The 21,407-nt window shown below is 42.8% G+C and overlaps 1 protein-coding gene across 1 annotated transcript; it reads left to right on the top strand.

Annotated features, from left to right (window-relative positions):
• Positions 1-400: 400 nt before the first annotated feature.
• Positions 401-19,041, top strand: LOC307140919 (uncharacterized protein). The gene is made up of 7 exons (XM_079840722.1): positions 401-534; positions 13,924-15,913; positions 15,991-16,154; positions 16,311-16,531; positions 17,727-17,856; positions 18,422-18,522; positions 18,619-19,041. Exons 2-7 carry the CDS (start codon positions 13,948-13,950, stop codon positions 18,755-18,757), a joined length of 2,721 nt encoding a protein of 906 aa, XP_079696848.1. The 5' UTR covers positions 401-534; positions 13,924-13,947; the 3' UTR covers positions 18,758-19,041.
• The last annotated feature ends 2,366 nt before the right edge of the window (positions 19,042-21,407 follow it).

The following is a 21,407-nucleotide window of genomic DNA, read 5'->3' as shown; positions in this document are numbered from 1 at the left end:
TGAATTTACATACTTTTGTTTATGCATATAAAATTTTGCCAGCAATATAAATAGATTTACAATGTGTCCAAGATCTTTGTTAACATTGTTTTCATAATAAACAATAATATCCTTTAATGTAAAATAATAATTAATCTTCACTAAATTAAAGATAAAATCTGCCAAATCCCTCCAAAAACTTTGGATAATTGGATAAAGTGTCAACAGCTCTTTCTCACTTTTACAGGAACAAGTGATCAATATTAAAGTATCTTGAAATGAATGATTTAACAAGGTATAGATGGTATGCAACATTTTTATAAATGTGTTTCTTTAGTTTTATTATTAATACAATATTTAACAGGAAGCTGGTTAGACAACCCTTTCGTGGTGTGGTTGACGTATACAATGTGTAAAAACCAGGAAGATCTCTAGCGCTTTTTTGATCGGATATATCTGACGGATACCAGCCTACTATCAGTTATCAACGATTGATGCCAATACCGCTAGATCTGTCTCTTTTGAAGTTTTTTGCGATTTCTCGGAATAAAACAGGTAATTATAGTAACATGATATTTGAAAGCTGTAATTTTAACATTTCACATCTGTAGCCTATGATTGACGCAGGAGGCATTGTAGCCTACAAGGTATTGTACAAACAATAACTTTATAACAAAAGGTTAATTTATAATTTAAATGAGGATCTTTCGTTAGGCTAAGACCCGTCACCGAATGTATGTAGCCATTCTTCGAGATCGGTCCGCTCATGAAAACATGCAAACTGTGGGGGATGCATGAATAGCTACATAGGTAAAGTATGAGCTAGTCAAAATGTGTTACTAAAGTTTTTAATATATAGGCCACGGGCGTAATTTCCTATGGGGACAGGGGGGACATGTCCCCCCCACTTTTCAACCCCCCCCCCCCCCCCCCCCCCCCACACACACACACACACACACACACACACACACACACACACACACACACTTTCAAATTAGTTTGTCATTATTTTTTTTAACCGCGCGCCGTCATCGTCACGGAGGAGCAGGACCGAGCAGAACAGACATCCTGTCTGTCTGTGTTGATGCGCGCGTACGCGTACAGGCAGGGACGTCTCGTGCACACTCTAAATAGTGTAAGCGCACTGAAAGTTCTACTGAGCAGCCGGTATCGCAGATTCGCAGTCATGAAACGCCAGCAACAGATGACTTTAATGTCTTCATGGATGAAAAAAAAAGAAAGGAGATGTGAGTTGGTTGATTCAGTAAATTAGCTCAGGTCAGGGTAATCAAAATGTCTGTCTACTTATTTTTGTACAGTCTATGGTCTACACCTGTTGATGAGCTAACGTTAACATACTGTTGCTAGGTACTTCAGACCGTTAACGTTAGCTAGCTAACCTAAACATTTAATGTTGCCTAGAACATTCTGTGTCCACTTTAAACAGCAGCGTTTTCTGTCAGAAATGTATGACAAGCAGACTCTGCTGTTATAGGCTACTCAACTCATTATACTCAGATGCAGAAATAAAATAAGTCTTAATAATAAATGTTTTTCTAAACTTGAGCTATTGTTGTTCACTTACAATATTTGTTCATTTAAAATGGAAGTTAATTTGTAAAAATGGATTTACTTGTTCAAAGAAAAGGCTTAAAGGGTTAGTTCACCCAAAAATGAAAATTCTGTCATTAATTACTCACCCTCATGTCGTTGGACACCCGTAAGACCTCCGTTCATATTCGGAACACAAATGAAGATATTTTAGTTGAAAGCTGATGGCTGAGAAAGGCTTCACACAGGCCTCCATTGGCATTCAGTACATTGACACTTCCAAGATCCATGAAAGGCACTTAAAACGTCGTTACAAAGTCTATCTCACCACAGTGGCTCTACAATAATCATACAATGCGACGACAATAGTTTTTGTGCGCAAAAAAAAATCAAAATAACACCTTTATCCAACTTGTTCTTGTCTTCCGTGTGCGCCTCCACGACGCATGCGCGAGAATATGACGTAGCGCCGGTGTTCGGGAATCGATTAAATACACACTTAAGCCCCATTTTGAGCACTACGCCGAGACCTAAAGCACGATCAATGTAGAATCCAACAGCTTAGACACGCGCGTCTTCCTCTGCTCGTAAACAAATCGCTTCTGGGTCATATGTCCGAACGCCGGATCTGCGTCATATTCTCGCGCATGCGTCGTGGAGGCATACACGGAAGTCGAGAACAAGTTGGATAAAGGTGTTATTTTGATTTTTTTTTGCGCACAAAAACTATTGTCGTCGCATTGTATGATTATTGTAGAGCCACTGTGGTGAGATAGACTTTGTAACGACGTTTTAAGTGCCTTTCATGGATCTTGGAAGTGTCAATGTACTGAATGCCAATGGAGGCCTGTCTGAAGCCGTTCTCAGCCATCAGCTTTCAACTAAAATATCTTCATTTGTGTTCCGAATATGAACGGAGGTCTTACGGGTGTCCAACGACATGAGGGTGAGTAATTAATGACAGAATTTTCATTTTTGGGTGAACTAACCCTTTAATGTTGAGCTAGCCTGAGTTAGCCTATATTTTATATAGTGTTATGGTTATGTGGTGAGCCTGAGTATAGTTTTACACATCAGCCCAGTCTAGTCTGTAAAGTTATTGATATGCAGTCAGGGTTTTTTTTACACATTAATCTGAAAATTTACTGTGATTAAAGGTGGGGTTAGGTAAGTATGATCTAAAACACTTTTGTCCAAATTAGTTTAAACTGTCTTTATATGTCAATACATAATTAAAATTTAAGTACTCTGAAAAAGAGAGTATAAAAATCGAGTGACTCTAGACTTTTTAATCTGCAATAAACACCGCTCATTATTTTCGTTCGGGCCGAATCAAGTGATTGGCTTGGGCGCCTGTCACTCTCTCTCGCTACCATGGCTACCACCACTTTTGCTCAGGATCTGCCCACATGCGCGCACCCCACTGTTGCCAAGTCGGGCTACTTCAACACTGTTGCCGCGGGCTGTTTTTCATGTCCGCGGGTTGAAGCGACCCCAATTATGTGATGTTTTGCCCCGGGATTTGCGAATTTTAGCAGGCAGCCCTGCCAAAAAGACACATATTTTACCCCCCAAACGCGATTTTTACCGGAGAAACACGATTGGGCTTGTTTTGGGCTTGTTTTGAGGGCAGATTTTGTTGTGAAAACCTGGCAACCCTGGCGCACCCGTTTGAGTTCAAGAGGCTGTATTTCTGCTGGACAGGTAATCTTTCATTTTGATTATAAATTTTTTTGGTTTATGTTTTCATGAAGCATGTCTCACTAGCACACGTAGCTGCCTAATATAGCTAACATAACATTACTTAGCATAAAGTTACAATGTTATACACCTAGCGAGCCATTAGTAGAGATGATAAATACTCAATATGCTTAGCTCAAGTTGATCGCTGTCGTGTTGAATTTCGCAAAATGTAACTTTAGATAACAAAATGCATGTGTAAAAGCTAGTACACCGCATCCAGGAACTTTTTTTAGAACTAAGTTAGCTTTAGCTACTACCCTCTGTCTAAACTCTTTTACCATGTTCACCTGGAACTTTACCTGCACGTTTATTTCGGCCCTTGGTTTGTTTTTATATACTATACCAATGTTTTTTTCTTGTATCTGTGTGTGTCGTAGACACTGTGTTGTGTGTGTATTTTGAACTTTACCAGTATCGTTATTCTAGCTTGAGAGTGAGTACTAAAAGACATCTTATTTGTTTATATTCATAATGATAAAGTTAGATTATGATTCATATTTAATGCGTCAGCTGAGCTGTGCGTGGTCGGCGTGCCGCGTTCATGTGTTTTGGGGGCGTGGCTTTGGAAAGAGCCCAGAAGGGAGAAGGTGGAGTGAATGGAAATAATGAGCTGTCTTTAAAACAGTCGTGAGAGGTCTACAGACACTCAATTTTCATACTTTCTTTTTCAGAGTACTTACATTTTAATTATGTATTGATATATAAAGAAAGTTTAAACAAATTTGGAAAAAAAGTTTTTTAACCAAATCCTACCTACCCTACCTTTAATGCATATGACACGACAACATATTGACGGAATTTAAAGATTTTCCTCTAAACACAAAAACCATGACTAAAAAAACTTTGTAAAGATGAACACTGTCATCAATGTAAAGAAATAAGAAAATAACCCAGATTTCATTGAAACAATGTTGAGTCAGTGATGAGTCAACACTAATTCCAATGAATGAATGTTAGTTCCCATTCAGTCGGTCACTCTCGACGCCACGTCGGAGTACCGACGAATAGGAATCTCGCTCACGAGAGCCAATCTACTTCGAGTGTAACTAAACGAGCCAATGCACATTGGCATGCAATGATTGCACCAGGTGCACATGCCACGCTATGCGGGTATAAATGAGACACAGGTGATTGCATCAAATCAACCTTTTGCTTCGGAGCCGGGTGGTAGATGGTAACGCCAGATATCACTCACTACTTCGCAGTCCTGACTGAAGACGGAAGCCGCCTTTCGGAAGCGATCTCTTCAGTCGGTGTTGGTGTGACGGCACAACAGCGGTCGCGTGGTTTTCGGATCATCTCTCTGTGTTGTTTGTTAGAGCAATCACAAAGGCTGTTCTCACAGCTGGTTCGGTGCGCTAGGTGGAGAGCGCTGAAAAGCCGTTCTTACGGCTGGTAAGAGAGCGCCTTCGTGTGAGAGAGCGCGCACGTCAGGCTGCACCCACCCCCTGACTGTGTCGCCGCGACCCCGCCCCCTGCGTGCTTCAGCACCAAGGAGAGCGTCCTTCTGAAAGAGCAAACACAGATAGAGCTTGCGTCTTTTTCAAGATGACATTCTATCTGTGTGTTTCTGGATGCGGTGGTTACCTGTCACCAAGGGATGGTCACCAGCGCTGTATCTCGTGTTTGGGCGTTCAGCACGCTGAGGCAGCGCTGGTGGATGACTCATGTTCTCACTGCGGGAACATGACCATCTCGGAGTTGCGGTCTAGACTCCATCTCGCAAGGGGTGGAGTCCCCGTGCCTCTGCCTTGATCTAACCCTCCACAGAGGGTTACTTCAGGCAGTAGCACGGGTGATTTTAGGGTTACGGTGAGCGCGCTTCCCCCAGGGAACCAACCCCCGGGGAACCCTCATCCCTCTCGCGCTCCGCAGCCAGTAGAGCTGTCATTGGAACGTGGTGGGCCGTCCTCGAGATGTGCACCATTCGTATTCTTCGGGGCTCCCCCTGATGATCAGATGTCCATCGCTGCATCGGAGGGAGGGTCAGACTTCTCTAGAGATGACGTGTCGGCGCAGGGGGCTCCTTCGGGAAGATCCGCTGTGCCCGATACAGATCCAGAGATGATGGCCATGCTTTCCCGGGCCGCCGAGAAGATCAGGCTCGTGTGGAACCCTCCACCGTGTCCCGAACTTTCAAGGTTGGATGATTGGTTTCTCGGGGTGGCCCGTGCTGGTTCTCAGCGCCTCACCCCGGTTCCTTTCTTCCCGGAGGTGCACAAGGAGCTCACTAGGTCATGGACGGCACCTTTTACTGCCCGAAACCGGCCCAGTGGATCCTCCTCCCTCACCACCCTCGATGGCGGACCTGCAAAGGGTTACACGCAGGTTCCTCCCGTGGAACGGGCCATTGCTATGCAACTGTGCCCTAACTCCACATCCAGGGGGAACCCGTGTCTCCCCTCCCGAGCCTGTTGGTACTCGTCCGATCTGATCGGAAAGGCCTACCAGGCTTGTGGAGAGGCAGGCTCCGCCTTACACGCTATGGCGTTGTTGCAGGTTCATCAGGCCCAGGCACTGAAGAACCTGCACGAGGGTGGTCACGATCCCGCAGTTCTCCAAGAACTGAGAACCGCAACGGACCTCGCGCTTCGTGCGACGAAGGTTATGGCGCGGGCCGTGGGTCGTGCAATGTCCACTATGGTGCTCCAGGAACGCCATCTCTGGCTGTGTCTGGCAGACATGAGGGAGACCGACAAGATCAGGTTCCTTAACTCCCCCGTCTCCCAGACCGGCCTCTTCGGCGACGCGGTCCAGAACTTCGCCCAGCAGTTCTCGGCCGCACAGAAACAAACTGAGGCCATCAGTCACATCCTGCCACGGCGGTCAGCTGCTGTCTCCACCCCGCCGCCGGCAGCACCTCAGTCTGCTCGTCGCCGAGGGCGGCCGCCTGCGTCTGCCTCCGGTCCCGCGTCGCAGCAGCAGCCTCCACCCAAGCGACGTCGTGGAGCCGGGCGCAAGCAGGCCGAGAGAGGTGGCAAAGGCAGGGGCAAGGGCAAGGGCAAGCGGCCCTGAGACGGGCGACCCGGAGATGGGGAGGACTGCTCTTCTGGAGACGGTGACCGCACCGCTCCATCCCCCGGAGGAGGGCCGGGAGGAGAATCTTGTGTTCCGTTTTGTTTCTGTTCCGCCACTGGGCTCAGCCCCAGCGGTACCCACATTTTTAATAAAAGAGCAGTTTCCTCCATCTCTGGGCCGTACTGGCCCAACCGGACCTGGTTTCCAGAACTTATGCTCCTCGCGACAGCCCCTCCTTGGCCGATTCCTCTGAGGAAGGACCTTCTGACTCAGAGACGGGGCACCCTTTGGCACCCGCGTCCAGACCTGTGGAAGCTTCATGTCTGGCCCCTGGACGGGACATGGAGGTTCTAGGTAACTTACCCCAAGAGGTAGTTAACACCATCACTTCGGCACGAGCGCCGTCTACAAGACAGGCTTACGCCTTGAAGTGGAACCTGTTCGTCGCGTGGTGTTCTTCTCGCCGAGAAGACCCCCGAAGATGTTCGATCGCGTCTGTGCTTTCCTTCCTGCAACAGGGGTTGGAGCGTAGGCTGTCGCCCTCCACCCTCAAGGTTTATGTTGCTGCAATATCCGCCTATCACGTCCATGTAGAAGGTAAGACGGTTGGGAAGCACGACCTGGTCGTCAGGTTCCTTAGGGGGGCAAGACAGTTAAATCCTCCTCGCCTTCCCTCCATACCCTCTTGGGATCTTGCTCTGGTGCTCCGAGCACTTCAGAATGCCCCATTTGAGCCTTTGCAGTCAGCAGAGCTAAAGATTCTTTCTATGAAGACTTTGCTGTTGGCTGCATTGGCCTCCATCAAGAGGGTAGGGGACCTGCAGGCATTTTCGGTCGACGAATCGTGCCTAGAGTTCGGGCTGGGTGATACCCACGTGGTGTTGAGACCCCGTCCTGGCTATGTGCCCAAGGTTCCTACCACTCCCTTCAGGGACCAGGTGGTGAACCTGCAAGCGATGCCCCCGGAGGAGGCAGACCCAGCCCTAGCTTTGCTCTGTCCCGTCCGCGCTCTGCGGGTTTACGTGGATAGAACTCAAAGCTTCAGAACCTCAGATCAGCTCTTTGTCTGTCACGGAGGCCAGCAGAAGGGAAAGGCTGTCTCCAAGCAGAGGATGGCCCACTGGATAGTGGATGCCATCACCTTGGCTTACCAAGCACAAGGTGTGCCCTGTCCGCTCAGGGTGCGAGCACACTCTACCAGAAGTGTTGCATCCTCCTGGGCGCTGGCACGTGGCGCCTCGCTGTCAGACATCTGTAGAGCTGCGGGCTGGGCGACACCCAACACGTTCGCTAGATTCTATAGCCTACGTGTAGAGCCGGTCTCCTCCTGTGTTCTCACCTCAAACGGGTAGAAGCACTGAGAGGCCCCGTCTCTTGTCGGCTTGCTGCGCTACGGTGCTTATATTCTCCAGAAGCAAACTCTGTGAGTCCTCCACCGCCCTCGGTGCCGGACGTGGCGGAACGTCTGGCATCAGGCCCCTTGCCGCTGAATCCTTGAGAACCGGTATTGGGCTCGGGTTATATGAGTGACCCTACGGGGATCCCATATATCTTTCCACGGTCGCTCCTACGGGAAGCCCGTGTCTTTCCCTTGGGAGAGCCTTCCCGTCAATGGGACTGAGCCCCCTCTCTCTGTTGCGGGCTACGGCTCAGCATTGTACTCCACATAACTCCTTCGGGGTACGATGTGGGCTCCGCAGCGTCCCCTTCACTAGGGCACGCTTCCCAGTGTTATCCAATAAATCACTGAGCGGGTCTTGCGGAACGGCAGTGATGGACTTCCCAGTGTGAGCCCCGTCTCATCAGGTAAGAGAGCTCAGGTGGCTCACACAGGGCACTGGAAGGGGGCAAAGGCCATGGTGCTTTGGTAGGGATTCCTATTCGTCGGTACTCCGACGTGGCGTCGAGAGTGACCGACTGAATGGGAACGTCTCGGTTACGTATGTAACCCTCGTTCCCTGAAGGAGGGAACGGAGACGCCACGTCCCGTCGCCATGTCCTCTGTACCCTGCTGGGGTGCCTGTCTACCTACTCGGCTCCTCAGCAAAAGGCTGATTTGATGCAATCACCTGTGTCTCATTTATACCCGCACGGCGTGGCATGAGCACCTGGTGCAATCATTGCATGCCAATGTGCATTGGCTCGTTTAGTTACACTCGAAGTAGATTGGCTCTCGCGAGCGAGATTCCTATTCGTCGGTACTCCGACGTGGCGTCTCCGTTCCCTCCTTCAGGGAACGAGGGTTACAGACGTAACCGAGACGTTCTTCCTCAGTTCCGCACAGCAGAATAAAAGTCCTGCGCTGCCACAGCTGTGCGGATTCTTAATGTTTTTATTGCAACTACATTTCATATATTTTTCTCATCAAACAACCAGACTAACGAATGGCTCGACACAACCCGTACCGGGGCAGAGCCTAGGCAGGGTTTTCTTCTGTGTAGACCAGCGGCTTTAGACCAGCAAAGTGTCAGGGGGTCCGCGAAATAATTTGCTAGGCTATCCTACCGTATTTTCCTGACTGTAAAGTTATGTTTTTTATCACGAAACATGCTCTGATTTATTCCAAAGTGACTTATATAACGTATTGAACGTCAAATAATCGAAATGTTAACTTTTTAAAGCAGGCGCGTCTATTCGCTGTATTTTAGTTCATGTTTCTGGTGTGCGTCAGAGAGATGTTCATATGAGACCAAGACGCGCTAAAGCAGCGCATCCTGTTTTCTTTATTTTACAAAGGCATAACATTTTGTAGTAATTTTAAATGTACACAAATAAAATAAATATTTTACTGCTTCCAATGAGGAAAAAATGAAGTGATGGCGCCGGAGACTCGCGCGTTCACATAACAGTTCTGGCATTGCTGACTGGACATCGCAGCCTGTTCATTATCAAAATAAAACCAAACATATAAAAAGTTATTCTGCTTAGCCTTAATATTGTACAACAGACAAATTAATTTGTGCCAGTCAGTACTTGCTGTTATTCCAAACTCATACCTATCTCTGCATGTAAAGATACCGATTTAGCCTATGCGCGTATGAGACTGGACGAAGCCTTCTTTACATAAATAGGCCAAGTAAATAAACACATGTTACATTGCAAATATGGAAACTTTGGACCGAATGAAAGATGTCCGACGATACATGAACATTTTTTTTTGAAAGATACAGTCCAACGTCGATACAGTTTCTATTCAAATAATTTCATTTAGGCTTGGTATTTAAACTAAATGTTGTTTGTAATAAATGGCACAATATATAGGCTAGACTATTTTTATATAGGCTTCTATGTATATTTTTTTATTATATGGCTACTTATATTTTTCATTCTTGTTGTTTTCTTAATAACATTAATTTAAGGATTTGTCATACAGCGAGGGGAAGTAAAATACGCATAGCCATGTTAATAGTGTTTATTAGGCCTATGTTAATGTTGTATTTTATTTACCGGTATTTTAAACTAGGCTACTTCTGAATGTAGACTAATAATAAAATGCAGATTTTACTACAATGCAACGTTCGCGTGTTTCTCTCTCAACATGACCCGGCGTGTGAATTAGGCTACACTCGGTGCGACTTTTCTGGCAAATAGGCTACGGTCAATTATAAAATATGCTGTATTATTACAAAATGCATAGGATGCATTATAGGCTATACATTGTGTTAATTATCCTCACCCACATTAACTTTGTCACTGCCTAATTATATGGGGGTCATTGGACATTTATTTACTCAATATGAAATAAACTCAAAGTATAACTGCTGCGTATTTCCTGAACATGTCCCCGCCTGACTGGTGCGTTTATCTGCAGTTTATTACGTTTATTTAACCCATCAAAATTTATTGGAACTGTGTGAAATAGGGTACCTACAAAATTATGTTATGCTTATTACTTTCTTTTTTTCGGAACACACACAGACACAAAAAAATGTCCTGCTCGCATTTGCCCCTTTTTTTAAAAAGCAGATGCAAATATCTCGTAACATAATCCATATATGCAACTCGTGCCATAGGCTATATATTCCAAGCGCTCTGAAGGTAAACTGGGTTTGAGAAACAAACTGAAATGGCAAGATATTACCATTTGTAGCAGTAGCCTACACAAGCACCCTTTTGAAATATCAATTATAATCCATTTGAATAAAACAGGCATATATCATAAAATAAAAGAGTATGTCTTTTAATATCTGTTTTTCTCCGGTTGTATGGTTGCAACGCATTATTCTTTCCTTTTTGTATTAGTGTTTAAAATATTCATTTTTAATTATTTATTTAACCAAGGTAGGCTATGACAGCCGTCATATATCCTGCCAGCTGATGCAAAGAGGTGAATTTATATCTACACGAAAAAACCCTGCCTAGGCTCTGCCCCGGTACGGGTTGTGTTGAGCCATTCGTTAGCCTGGTTGTTTGATGAGAAAAATATATGAAATGTAGTTGCAATAAAAGCATTAAGAATCCGCACAGCTGTGGCAGCGCAGGACTTTTATTCTGCTGTGCGAACTGAGGAAGAACCGATGACGGAATAGTTTGATCTTCGGCTGACCAATCAGCAGAAAGGGGCGTATAATTCCCGCCCACGTGTAGAAATCGAATATTCAAACTGTTTATACATTTTTCTACCTCTGAATGAAAAACGAAAAATCAAGCAGAAATCTTGTTTTTCGTTTTTCTGAAAATAATGAAAAAAAGAAAAACGATTTGTTTTTTCGTTTTCTGTTTTTTAATTGAAAACGGATTTGGAATGGACGCAAGATACCCTGATTACTCACCCTCAAGTTGTTTCAAACCTGTATGAGTGTCTTTCTTCTGCTGAACACAAAAGAAGATATTTTAATGAATGTTGGTTACCAGACAGTTGACCGTAGCCATTGATTTATATAGTAGGAAAAAGTACTATGGATGTCAATGGCTGCCATTAACTGTCTGGTTACCAACATTCTTCACTCTTCTTCTTCAATCTTCTTTTGTGTTCAGCAGAAGAAAGACATTCATACAGGCTCGGAACAACTTGAGGGTGAGTAAATTATGACAATTTTCATTTTGGGGAGAACTATCCATTTAAAGCTGCAGATTCACCTTATGTAGACCTTAATCTCTTTAAATATCACAAAATAGCCATGTCAGTCGCTTTCTCAGTAAACACAATATGTGGAAACAGGCTAAACTGAATGGAGATCAGTTACATTCCCCAAATGTATTAGTGATTCAGGATACTGAGAAGTAGCTCATCAACTACAAATCACTGTTAGTTCAATGTCACTGTCTCCACCAGGGACGTCACTAGGATTGGAAGACAGGGGGGGCTTAGCCCCTAGGGTATTTGTAACTTGCGTTTGCAAAATCTTTGCACTCACATCTAGAGCTACACTTATGTCAACAACCAGTCAAGAAACCAAAATGTTAACAAGTAAAACGTGACAGACATATCCCAGAGCCGGACCAAGGCATAAGCGAACTAAGCGGCTGCTTAGGGCCCCCTTGGCCACCAGGGGCCCCCCAAGAGCACAATAAATTACCATCCTGCAATGTTATTTTATGATGATTTAAATCACGAAATGGCCTTAAACAATTACTAAATAAACAGCTAAATGTTAAGTTTTCTAATATATGAATGGATTGATTTAGCGCTGCACGAGCTCGTGGCGCCATCAGCTGGACACTATTCGCTTGTTAGCCAGGGTTCAAAGTAGCCTGGTTTTACCAGACTCTCGTACATTTGTACATAGAGTCTGGCCACTCTCCATTGACAAGCGTTTACTTCCTTGAAGGTGGGTACTCTGTTGAAGTTTAAAACTATTGGATCTGCCAAGAGTCACTCTAGATCTGCCTAAACAATCACTAACGTTTGGTCGTGACGTATGTCACGCGCCGTTCGCCTTTGATTCTCACATTAACTGAGCACACCACACCACCTCAGTGTCAGTGATAAAATGTCCTGCATTCGGATTGTTATTTATTCACGGTGGAGAGGAGAGTTTTGTGATCGGAACGCGCTGCTCTCGTGGTGCATATCACGTGCAATCATAACATGATTGTATGCTGTCAATAAAATGTCATATGCTTGGTATGATAAGAATAAATGCTGCCGTGAATAACAGCCCAATTCAAATGTTTACGTGCTTTTCTTCTTTTATTTTTTGAGCGGTGATGAAATATTTTGCTCTTGTAAACACTTCTTGTAAACCAGTATTTAAAGAAATACAAGTCTAGAAATGCAAATTACAGCTCACGCAACCGCAGGGTGCTCTGAAAGGGTCTATAAAGGATATAAACAGTGAGTTTTGAAGTGATATATTCTTGAAAACTCAGAGATGTGGATTCGGACAGCAATTACATTACCACACGACCTTGGTGTTTGTCAAAAGCAGTCGATAATTCAGCCTGGGGTTTTTTTTCGCGGGTGGTGGGAGACAGATGGCTTCAGCAACTCCTTCACCACTAACGGAGCGAGCTGAAAAATACTTTTCCCGGACCATAACATCAGCAGTACAGCAGTGATTGTTCTTGCTCCGTGTAACGGGAGTTCGTTTGTTCAGGGAAGAAGGAGGCGGGAACCGGCGAACGTTTAACAACTTTTAATCAAATAATAAACACAAAATGAAAGTAAAAGCGGCAGCCCCTCACGGACGACTGCCGCGCACAAACATAACAAAACACAACTTAAAATCCAGGCCTGGTCCTCTCTCGTCCTTCACCGGTGTCGCTCGTCCTTATATGCCTCCGTGCTCCCTCGTGAGAGGACTCGAGACCGGTGTGTCTCAATCACGCACACAGATCTCGCTCGCTCGTCCACCTCGCCACAGTCCGGTTTTAACTTCTGGACATTCGTCAGCGCTGCCACACACTCGCATCTTTCACTGTCGCCATTACTGAACTACAACTCAAACTAGCGCACGACATCAACGTCATCGCTCTCAGCCACTCCCTCTGTTCGCTGATTGGACCGGTAAAAAATTGTTCGGGGGAAAACCTAAGCATACACCGCAGTCCCAGACGTAGTACTGAAGGAAAATGAAAATTGAGCGGAAGTACGTAGGAGGGCGGAGCCAGGCTAGGTTCAAAGTCCAAGTGCGAGAAAATATGCTAAAACGTACTCGTCAGTTGCCCGGTAACCTTTTTATGAATGGATGGATCTTATAATGGATCTTGTCACGAGATGAATCCTTCAGGCAGTTATTTGCAGTAGCGCTCCGGTCTGCAACGCTCTGAAAGCCGCGGAGCATCATCTTGATAGCACAACGACTCTTTGTACTTCTGTCCAACTTCCGACTTTTTTGTAGCTGGACATATATCATTTGTTGCTGTGAAAAAATATGAATGAGGATATGGTTATTGATAAATCAAATTGTTATTGTTGTTCTTATTATCATTTAGGGGGGTTTAGGAACATTTTGGGGTAGCTTCAGCCCCCCTAAAATAGGCCTAACGACGTCCCTGGTCTCCACCCATGTGTGCTGTTGACTTTCATCACAATTTCAATGCTGACCCAACACACTTTAAACATTGAAATGTCAATCACAACCAAAATTATGGTTTGTATCAAAACTCAACATTGTATCAATGTCACCATGCTATCTGGGAAGTAACTACTCAGTGCCTTAATTTAATTTTTTTAACATCTTTCAACAGATTGTAAAGAGTATTTGAAGATCCATGGCATTCCAGATCCAAGTAGCAGTTCCAGTTCCAGTTCCAGTTCCAGCAGTACCTAGAAAAACAGACCCTATAATACAATGCATCATAGACAACAAGGCAGAGAGACTTCGGAAATTATTAAAAGGCAGAGATATTAATGGTTTGTACTCTTCTGAAGTCTGGAATGATGATGTTACACCATTGACAGCATCAGTTCTATGCAGAAATGAACAAATCTGCTCTTATCTACTTGAAGAGTCGGCTGATCCTAACAAACACTCAACAAATGGACAAACCCCTCTACATTATGCTGGTTTAACACCTGGAGTTCCATTGAGTATTGTGAAAAGATTACTTGCAGCAAAAGCTAACCCAAATGGACTTGAAATACAAATGTATACTCCACTGCAATATGCTGTTGTTAATGGCAGTGAAGACATTGTGAAAGCACTTATAGAGGCTGGAGCTTCACCCGGAAGGAACTATGGGGGGAATCCAGAGCTTGATAAACAGGTGGAGAGAATGATTTGTCGACTATCTTCACAGGGTGAAGTGTTTGAGAAAGTATATATATCTTTCTCTTTTTTTTGTGCAGTACAAACAAAAAATTTGAAAGAAGTTATTAAAATCTTTGAGGAACATTTCTTTCAAGAGGATCCTTTTGTTAATTTGATTTATTTTGAGCTCTACTTTGGTGTTGTTGGTCGTGGTGCAGAGCAGTACCGTGAGAGCGCCATCAAGTGGTTAAAAGATACAAAGAGTGCAGACAGATACATTGAGGGACTCATCAAGCGCTACCCAAAAATCCCTCGGGAACACTGGCCGATTGCACTGAACTGCTTAAAAATTGCTTTGTGTGTCAGTGAAAGCGTCTCTCCTCAGGTATTCAGTGAGCTTGTGCCAATTCTAACAAACAGTCTCCAGCAATCTGGAAATCCAAATGGTGAAACTGTCATTCTTTTAATACTCAAAATACTCAATGTCATGATGCAGAAGACGTCTGAACAGAAACTGAGATTGAACCATTCAGTTTATGAGAAGTTATGCAAAAGTCTAGTGCCTCTCACACATTCTGATTATTCACGTCTAATTGGAATGTGGACATATAGTTTTTTTGCCTACATAAATGACTTAAATCCTGAACTCGTGGCAGTGTATGGATTGTCTTCAGTCCCAGAGAGGATACTTACCACTGCAGAGATAGAAGATGAAGCCATAAACAAAAAGCTACAAAACCTGAACATATCACTCAAACATCCATCAGGTGCGAGGGATAGTTTACATGAGGAGACTGCTTCGAAGAGTAGGAAAAAGAAGAAGAAGAAGAAGAAGAAGAAGAAGAAAATCCAGCAAGAAGTGGGGTCACAAGAAGCTGAGCTGCAAGATAAAGAGGAACTGTATCCAGACACTGTAGTGAAATCCATTGAGGAATCAAACTCAAGCGTGCTGCCTTTCACACCGGCTGCTATGAACCCAAATATCTCAGAACGGTGGGTTCAGACCAGCCATCGTTGGCGGCCCAAGCTTGAGAAGCTAGCTAACATGGATATTAGCAATAATACGCTGAGAAAGTTTACTCTTGTACCTAGTGATGAATTTCGGATCGCTAAAGGAAGTGATGGAACAGAAGTTTTTCTAGGTTTGAGGGATGACGGCACAGAGGTGGCTGTGAAACGAATGAATCTGTCTTATTACGAAGTCCTCAGAAATGAGAAGGAATTTCTACTACTTCCACAACTTGATAGTCCCTCCATTGTGCGATATGTGGACTTTGCTAAAGATGAACATTTTGGATATCTTGCTCTTCAGCTTTGTGAGTACACATTGGAGGAATATATCCAAGAGCATTTACCAGATGATAGCACTGAGAGAAGTTTGGTTCTGAAGAAGCTGGTGAAGGAAGTTCTCTGCAGCTTAAAGGTTTTACACCATCCACAGACCAAAATACTCCATCGGGACATCAAACCCCAGAATGTTCTGATTGGTAGGAGCTAAACCTGAGTAATTAAAATGATTAAAAAAAATTCTCTCCCATCTATTGATAACTTCTGTTTGTTATAGACATAAATGGAAAAGCTAGATTGGCGGATTTTGGCATAAGTCGTCGACTGAACCTAAGCCAAACGACTTTACGAACAAGCATTGCTGGAACTAGATGCTGGAAGGCAAAGGAGACCATAGATGAGGAGGCCAACACTGGGTACAAGCGGAGCTCCAACATTCAGGTGGTCTCTCCTTTCCTTATAAGTTAAAAATATTGTAATTATATAATTCAAAAGATATTATTAGAAATGCAATTATTGTCTTACACACACAATTACAAATACAGTTAATTTAAATTGTGAAAATTCTAAACTTGTATCACTGTAACCTGTTTGAAGGTTGCTGGGATGTTAGTGTACTACATTCTCTCTAGAGGACACCATCCATTTGGTAAAGGTCCACATTGTGAAGTCAACATTCTAGAAGGAAAATTCTCACTGGAACATCTGGATGATGATGTAGCGAAGGATCTTGTTGAGTGGATGATCAATAAAACTCCAAACAACCGACCAACTGTGGAGCAAACCCTTGCACACCCCTTCTTCTGGACTGATGAAAGGTAGAATACTCCATTGATTTGGCAATGACATTGATCAGTCTAAACAAGACAGAGGTGTACAGCACTGCTTATAGTACTAAGGCAATATGATTTTATATTAAATGAAGAAGAAATTGCATCTACTGCAGTGGTGGAGGAAGTACTGAATCTCAGTACTTAAGTAAAAATACAAATACCCAGAGATATATTTACTTTAGGAAAAGTAGAAGTACAACAATGACAACCCTACTTAAAGGGTTAGTTCACCCAAAAATGAAAATTCTGTCATTAATTACTCACCCTCATGTTGTTGGACACCCGTAAGACCTCCGTTCATATTCGGAACACAAATGAAGATATTTTAGTTGAAAGCTGATGGCTGAGAAAGGCTTCAGACAGGCCTCCATTTGCATTCAGTACATTGACACTTCCAAGATCCATGAAAGGCACTTAAAACGTCGTTACAAAGTCCATTTCACCACAGTGGCTCTACAATAATTTTACGATGCGACGACAATAGTTTTTGTGCGCAAAAAAAAATCAAAATAACACCTTTATCCAACTTGTTCTCGACTTCCGTGTGTGCCTCCACGACGCATGCGCGAGAATATGACGCAGATCCGGCGTTCGGACATATGACCCAGAAGCGATTTGTTTACGAGCAGAGGAAGACGCGCGTGTCTAAGCTGTTGGATTCTACATTGATCGTGCTTTAGGTCTCGGCGTAGTGCTCAAAATGGGGCTTAAGTGTGTATTTCATGGATTCCCGAACGCCGGCGCTACGTCATATTCTCGTGCATGCGTCGTGGAGGCATACACGGAAGTCGAGAACAAGTTGTCAACAGCGCAACCAGCCATGAACCGTCAGTTCATTACAAGAGGACAAGCGTTAATGTCGAGCCCTGAAACTAATCAGAAAATTTTACGAAAATTTAATGGAACGTTGTAGCAATTTAGTAGAGTAGAAAGTATAATAATTGCTGCAAAATGTATCAAAGTAAAAATTATGCACTATTGATTCTACTTAAGTAAAGTACAGATAGGTGAAAAATGTACTTTAAGTCCCTGTAAAGTAAAAATTAAATGTTTTCTGAGTTTGTCACACCACACAGTAAGTAACAAAGTATATGTACTTTGTTACATTCCACCACTGATCTACTGTAGATACTTGTTTTAATAATCTGAAGAGATTTGACTGTTTTTGAAATCTTGTCAGGAGAGTGGAGTATTTGAAAAAAATGGGGAACCAGAAAGAGACCGAGAACTGTCGTGATGTTGATGAGGAGCTCATTCAAGCAATTGAAAAATACACTGAGGGGAAAAGCTTTTCTGAATGGAAAACTAAAGTGAGTCTAACTTCAGTGCAGAAATATTAAAACATATTTATACAAATATGTAAATATAAATATAAATGAAAATAGTAACATCTTAAAGGTGCAGTGTGTAGTATTTATGAGGATCTATTGACAGAAATGCAATATAATAACTATGCTTTCAGTGGTTTATAAAGACCTTACATAAAGAACTGGTGTGTGTTTATTACCTTAGAATGAGCCATTTCTATCTACATACACCACAGTTCCCCTTACAGTGAAGTCACCATTTTGCGCCGTAATGCTTCTACAGTAGCCCTACTGGAACAAACTGCTCTTCAGAGCGCTAGCTACTCTGGCTGTCTCAGACGACGATATCTTTGTCCTGTGGCAGCCAACTTAGCTTCTCAATGTGCTTCAAAAGGGAGGGGTGAGCGGTGGGTGATTGCAATTCACAACCTCACCGCTAGATGCCGCTAAAATTTACACAGTGCACCTTAAAGAATTTGATTTGTCTTCAGAATGTTCTTTTTTCCTGCTTTAATCTTAGTTTGAAAAATCATTTTACTTTTGTAAATAAATATATTTCTTTTATCAGCTGCCATCTGAGCTTGTCCAGAAACTGGATGGTAAGAAGAAAGGCTATCCTGAGAACACACTGGGCCTGCTGAGATTTATACGCAACCTACACGAGCATTAGTGAGTTACATCTAACTTGATGCACAGTATTTGTTCAATAATTTAGAAGTATTGTGTGTCAGACCATGTTTTTTGGTGTCTATTTTCTCTACATAGTCCAGAGGATGCAGAGAGCATCAACCTGATGGATTCATTCCCTGATCTCTTTGGGAGTGTGTTCAGGTTCGCAAAGGAGAGAGGATGGAACTCCAGGGCGAGTCTGAAAAAGTTCTTCAGCTTAGTTCCACAGATTTGATGTAATTTTTCAGTTGGTACATTGATTTTGCATCATGAATGTATTTCATGAATGAGTTTAAATAAAGACAGATGTAAGATGAGCTAAGATCCATTGTTGTTTGAGAAATGAGGCCCTGACAACTGAAAAACTGTTACAACTGACAGTTACAATATAAAAAATGTCTGTAGTCCATTTTTAAACTGGGTCATTTCAGTTCTTGCTTTTTCTTGTGTAACCATTATGGCAGAAATGTATGTGTGAATGAGTTTATTAATATAGATGTTAATAAAACTGAAGTAATGAAAAACTCTGACCTTCTCATTATATCATAAAAACCTGTGACTGTCACACAAAGCCAAGGAAGCAGGAGACAACAACAGGTCTAAATGCAGCTATTTAAATGGAAGAACTAAAAACACCCCTGTGGCCGTGACAAAACAGGAAATTTGTCTCAATTACAAATACTTTATTGAGGTAATATTCACTGGGGCAATATTTTGTCCTAATGCACCATTCTACCCAGAATGGTCGAGCGAATCTCAATGGCAATTGCTTGGATAGCACAGCAAACCCTAAAATTAAATGTATTTATTTTTTTGGAAAAGTTTGAATTTGATTATGAAAAAAAAAATTCAACAAGGCTGCATTTATCAGTTATCAGTCTGGCTTGTTGAGCATTTCTTACAGATCTTACAATTAAACAGTTCACACAAACCACCTCAAACTTTGTCCTTCTCTAATCATACTGTAAAATATAATCGTAATGTTGTTCTGTCCATTTTTTTTTCTTCATTTCATCTTTGGGTAACACTTTCGATAGTCCACTTTAGACATTCTACTAACTATAAGTAACTTTGCAACTACATGTCAACTACCAGTCATTAAAGTATTCGTTAACTACACAGATCAGGCATAACATTATGACCACTTACAGGTGAAGTGAATTACACTGATTATCTCTTCATCACGGCACCTGTTAGTGGGTGGGATATATTAGGCAGGAAGTGAACATTTTGTCCTCAAAGTGGATGAGTTAGAAGCAGGAAAAATGGGCAAGCATAAGGATTTGAGTGAGTTTGACAAGGACCAAATTGTGATGGCTAGACGACTGGGTCAGAGCATCTCCAAAACTGCAGCTCTTGTAGGGTGTTCCCGGTCTGCAGTGGTCAGTATTTAAAAAAGCATTACATCCTTTAAAAATAAAAAACTCAAGACCCTTAAAAGGTTCTAAAGACGTCTTTACAAAGTCCATCTCACTACAGTGGTTCTAAAATAACTTTATGAATCGGCGACAATAGTTTTTGTGCGCAAAAAACCCCCTAAATAACGACTTATATAGTGATGATGATTTCAAAACACGGCCTCATGAAGCTTTGAAGCGTTATGAATCAGTGAGCCGAATGATGATTCGGATCGCGTGTCAAACCGCCAAACTGCTGAAATTTGGCGATTCAAACCGCTGATTCGACTCACTGATTCATAACGCTTCGAAGCTTCATGAGGCCGTGTTTTGAAATCGTCATCACTATGTAAGTCGTTATTTAGGGTTTTTTTGCGCACAAAAACTATTGTCGCCGATTCATAAAGTTATTTTAGAACCACTGTAGTGAGATGGACTTTGTAACGACGTCTTTAGTACCTTTTACTAAAGGTACTAAAGCTTGCGCTGTTTTTGCGCTGTTTTTGCACACGCTGTTTTTGCATACTTTATCACAGCTGGGGCCCGTTTAAGAAAGGAGGTTAAGTGAAAACTCTGAGTATGTTAACCCTGAAATGAGGGAAACTCTGGGTTGTCTGTTTCAGAATGGGAGGTATGTCAAACCCGAGAAAGCAGGGTACAGTAAGTCAAGCCCGTTTCTAAAAGAGAGGTAACTTATACTCAGAGTCAGTTACCAGGGTAACTCTTTTCAGAGACATTATTGTCATGTAATACTTTTTGCACCGCTTAATACAGCGTGTGTTTGTACAAGAATAAAGTTCAACATATAAGCCTTAGTGATGGGTTAAGTTCGGATAATTTTACTGACTCGGATCTTTGAATCTCTTTCAGCAAAATGAACAAATTTTTTCTCAAGTCATTTCATTCATTTCAGCAGAATCTAATTAAAACGTTACATGCTACATTTTTTTTTTTTACATTTTTACACATGTAGTACTTTTGGAATAAAAAATAAACTATAAGCTAATGCAGCCATGGCCAAACTTTGAGAAATAAATTATTAATTAATTGCTTAAATTGCTTCAGTCTATGTATACAGTCTGTTAGTTCACCTCACCTCCCGATCCAAATCGTGCTTTCCTATGTCACTTCACATTTAAACACGTCTGTTCCCTGGAAAGTTTAGTTCACCTCTCAGGTATGAGCCGTTAGTTCCGTCATCATGTCTGATCTGGGCCGTGACAGCCTTATGTAATGCATGCGTCCGGAAACAGAATTGATTAGTTCACCAGTCTCGAGTCTTCGGGTTTGAGTCATTCGTTCATCAAGTCCCAGACCCATATGCAATATGCAGTCACCGGAAACAGAAAAGATTAGTTAATCTCCCGAGTCTTCTCGTTCAAGTCGTTCGTTCTTTTTTCACGTGACCGCTTTCCTGTTCAGTGTCTCACAACATATACAATATTACAGTCGTATTATTGTCTGCATGTTGTAATATATTTATTATTT

The sequence above is a fragment of the Gobio gobio genome (genome assembly GCF_949357685.1).
Source record: "Gobio gobio genome assembly, chromosome: 2".
In the NCBI taxonomy this organism is placed as follows: domain Eukaryota; kingdom Metazoa; phylum Chordata; class Actinopteri; order Cypriniformes; family Gobionidae; genus Gobio; species Gobio gobio.
The sequence above is the reverse complement of the archived record's forward strand: the minus strand, read 5'-3'. Positions and strand labels throughout refer to the sequence as shown.

Bases quoted from the DNA above. Each gene is read 5' to 3' on its own strand.
- LOC307140919 (XM_079840722.1), top strand. From the start codon at position 13,948: ATGGCATTCCAGATCCAAGTAGCAGTTCCAGTTCCAGTTCCAGTTCCA. The intron at 16,155-16,310 runs GTGGTCTCTCCT...ACCTGTTTGAAG, and splicing joins AGCGGAGCTCCAACATTCAG to GTTGCTGGGATGTTAGTGTA. The intron at 18,523-18,618 runs GTGAGTTACATC...TTCTCTACATAG, and splicing joins CGCAACCTACACGAGCATTA to TCCAGAGGATGCAGAGAGCA.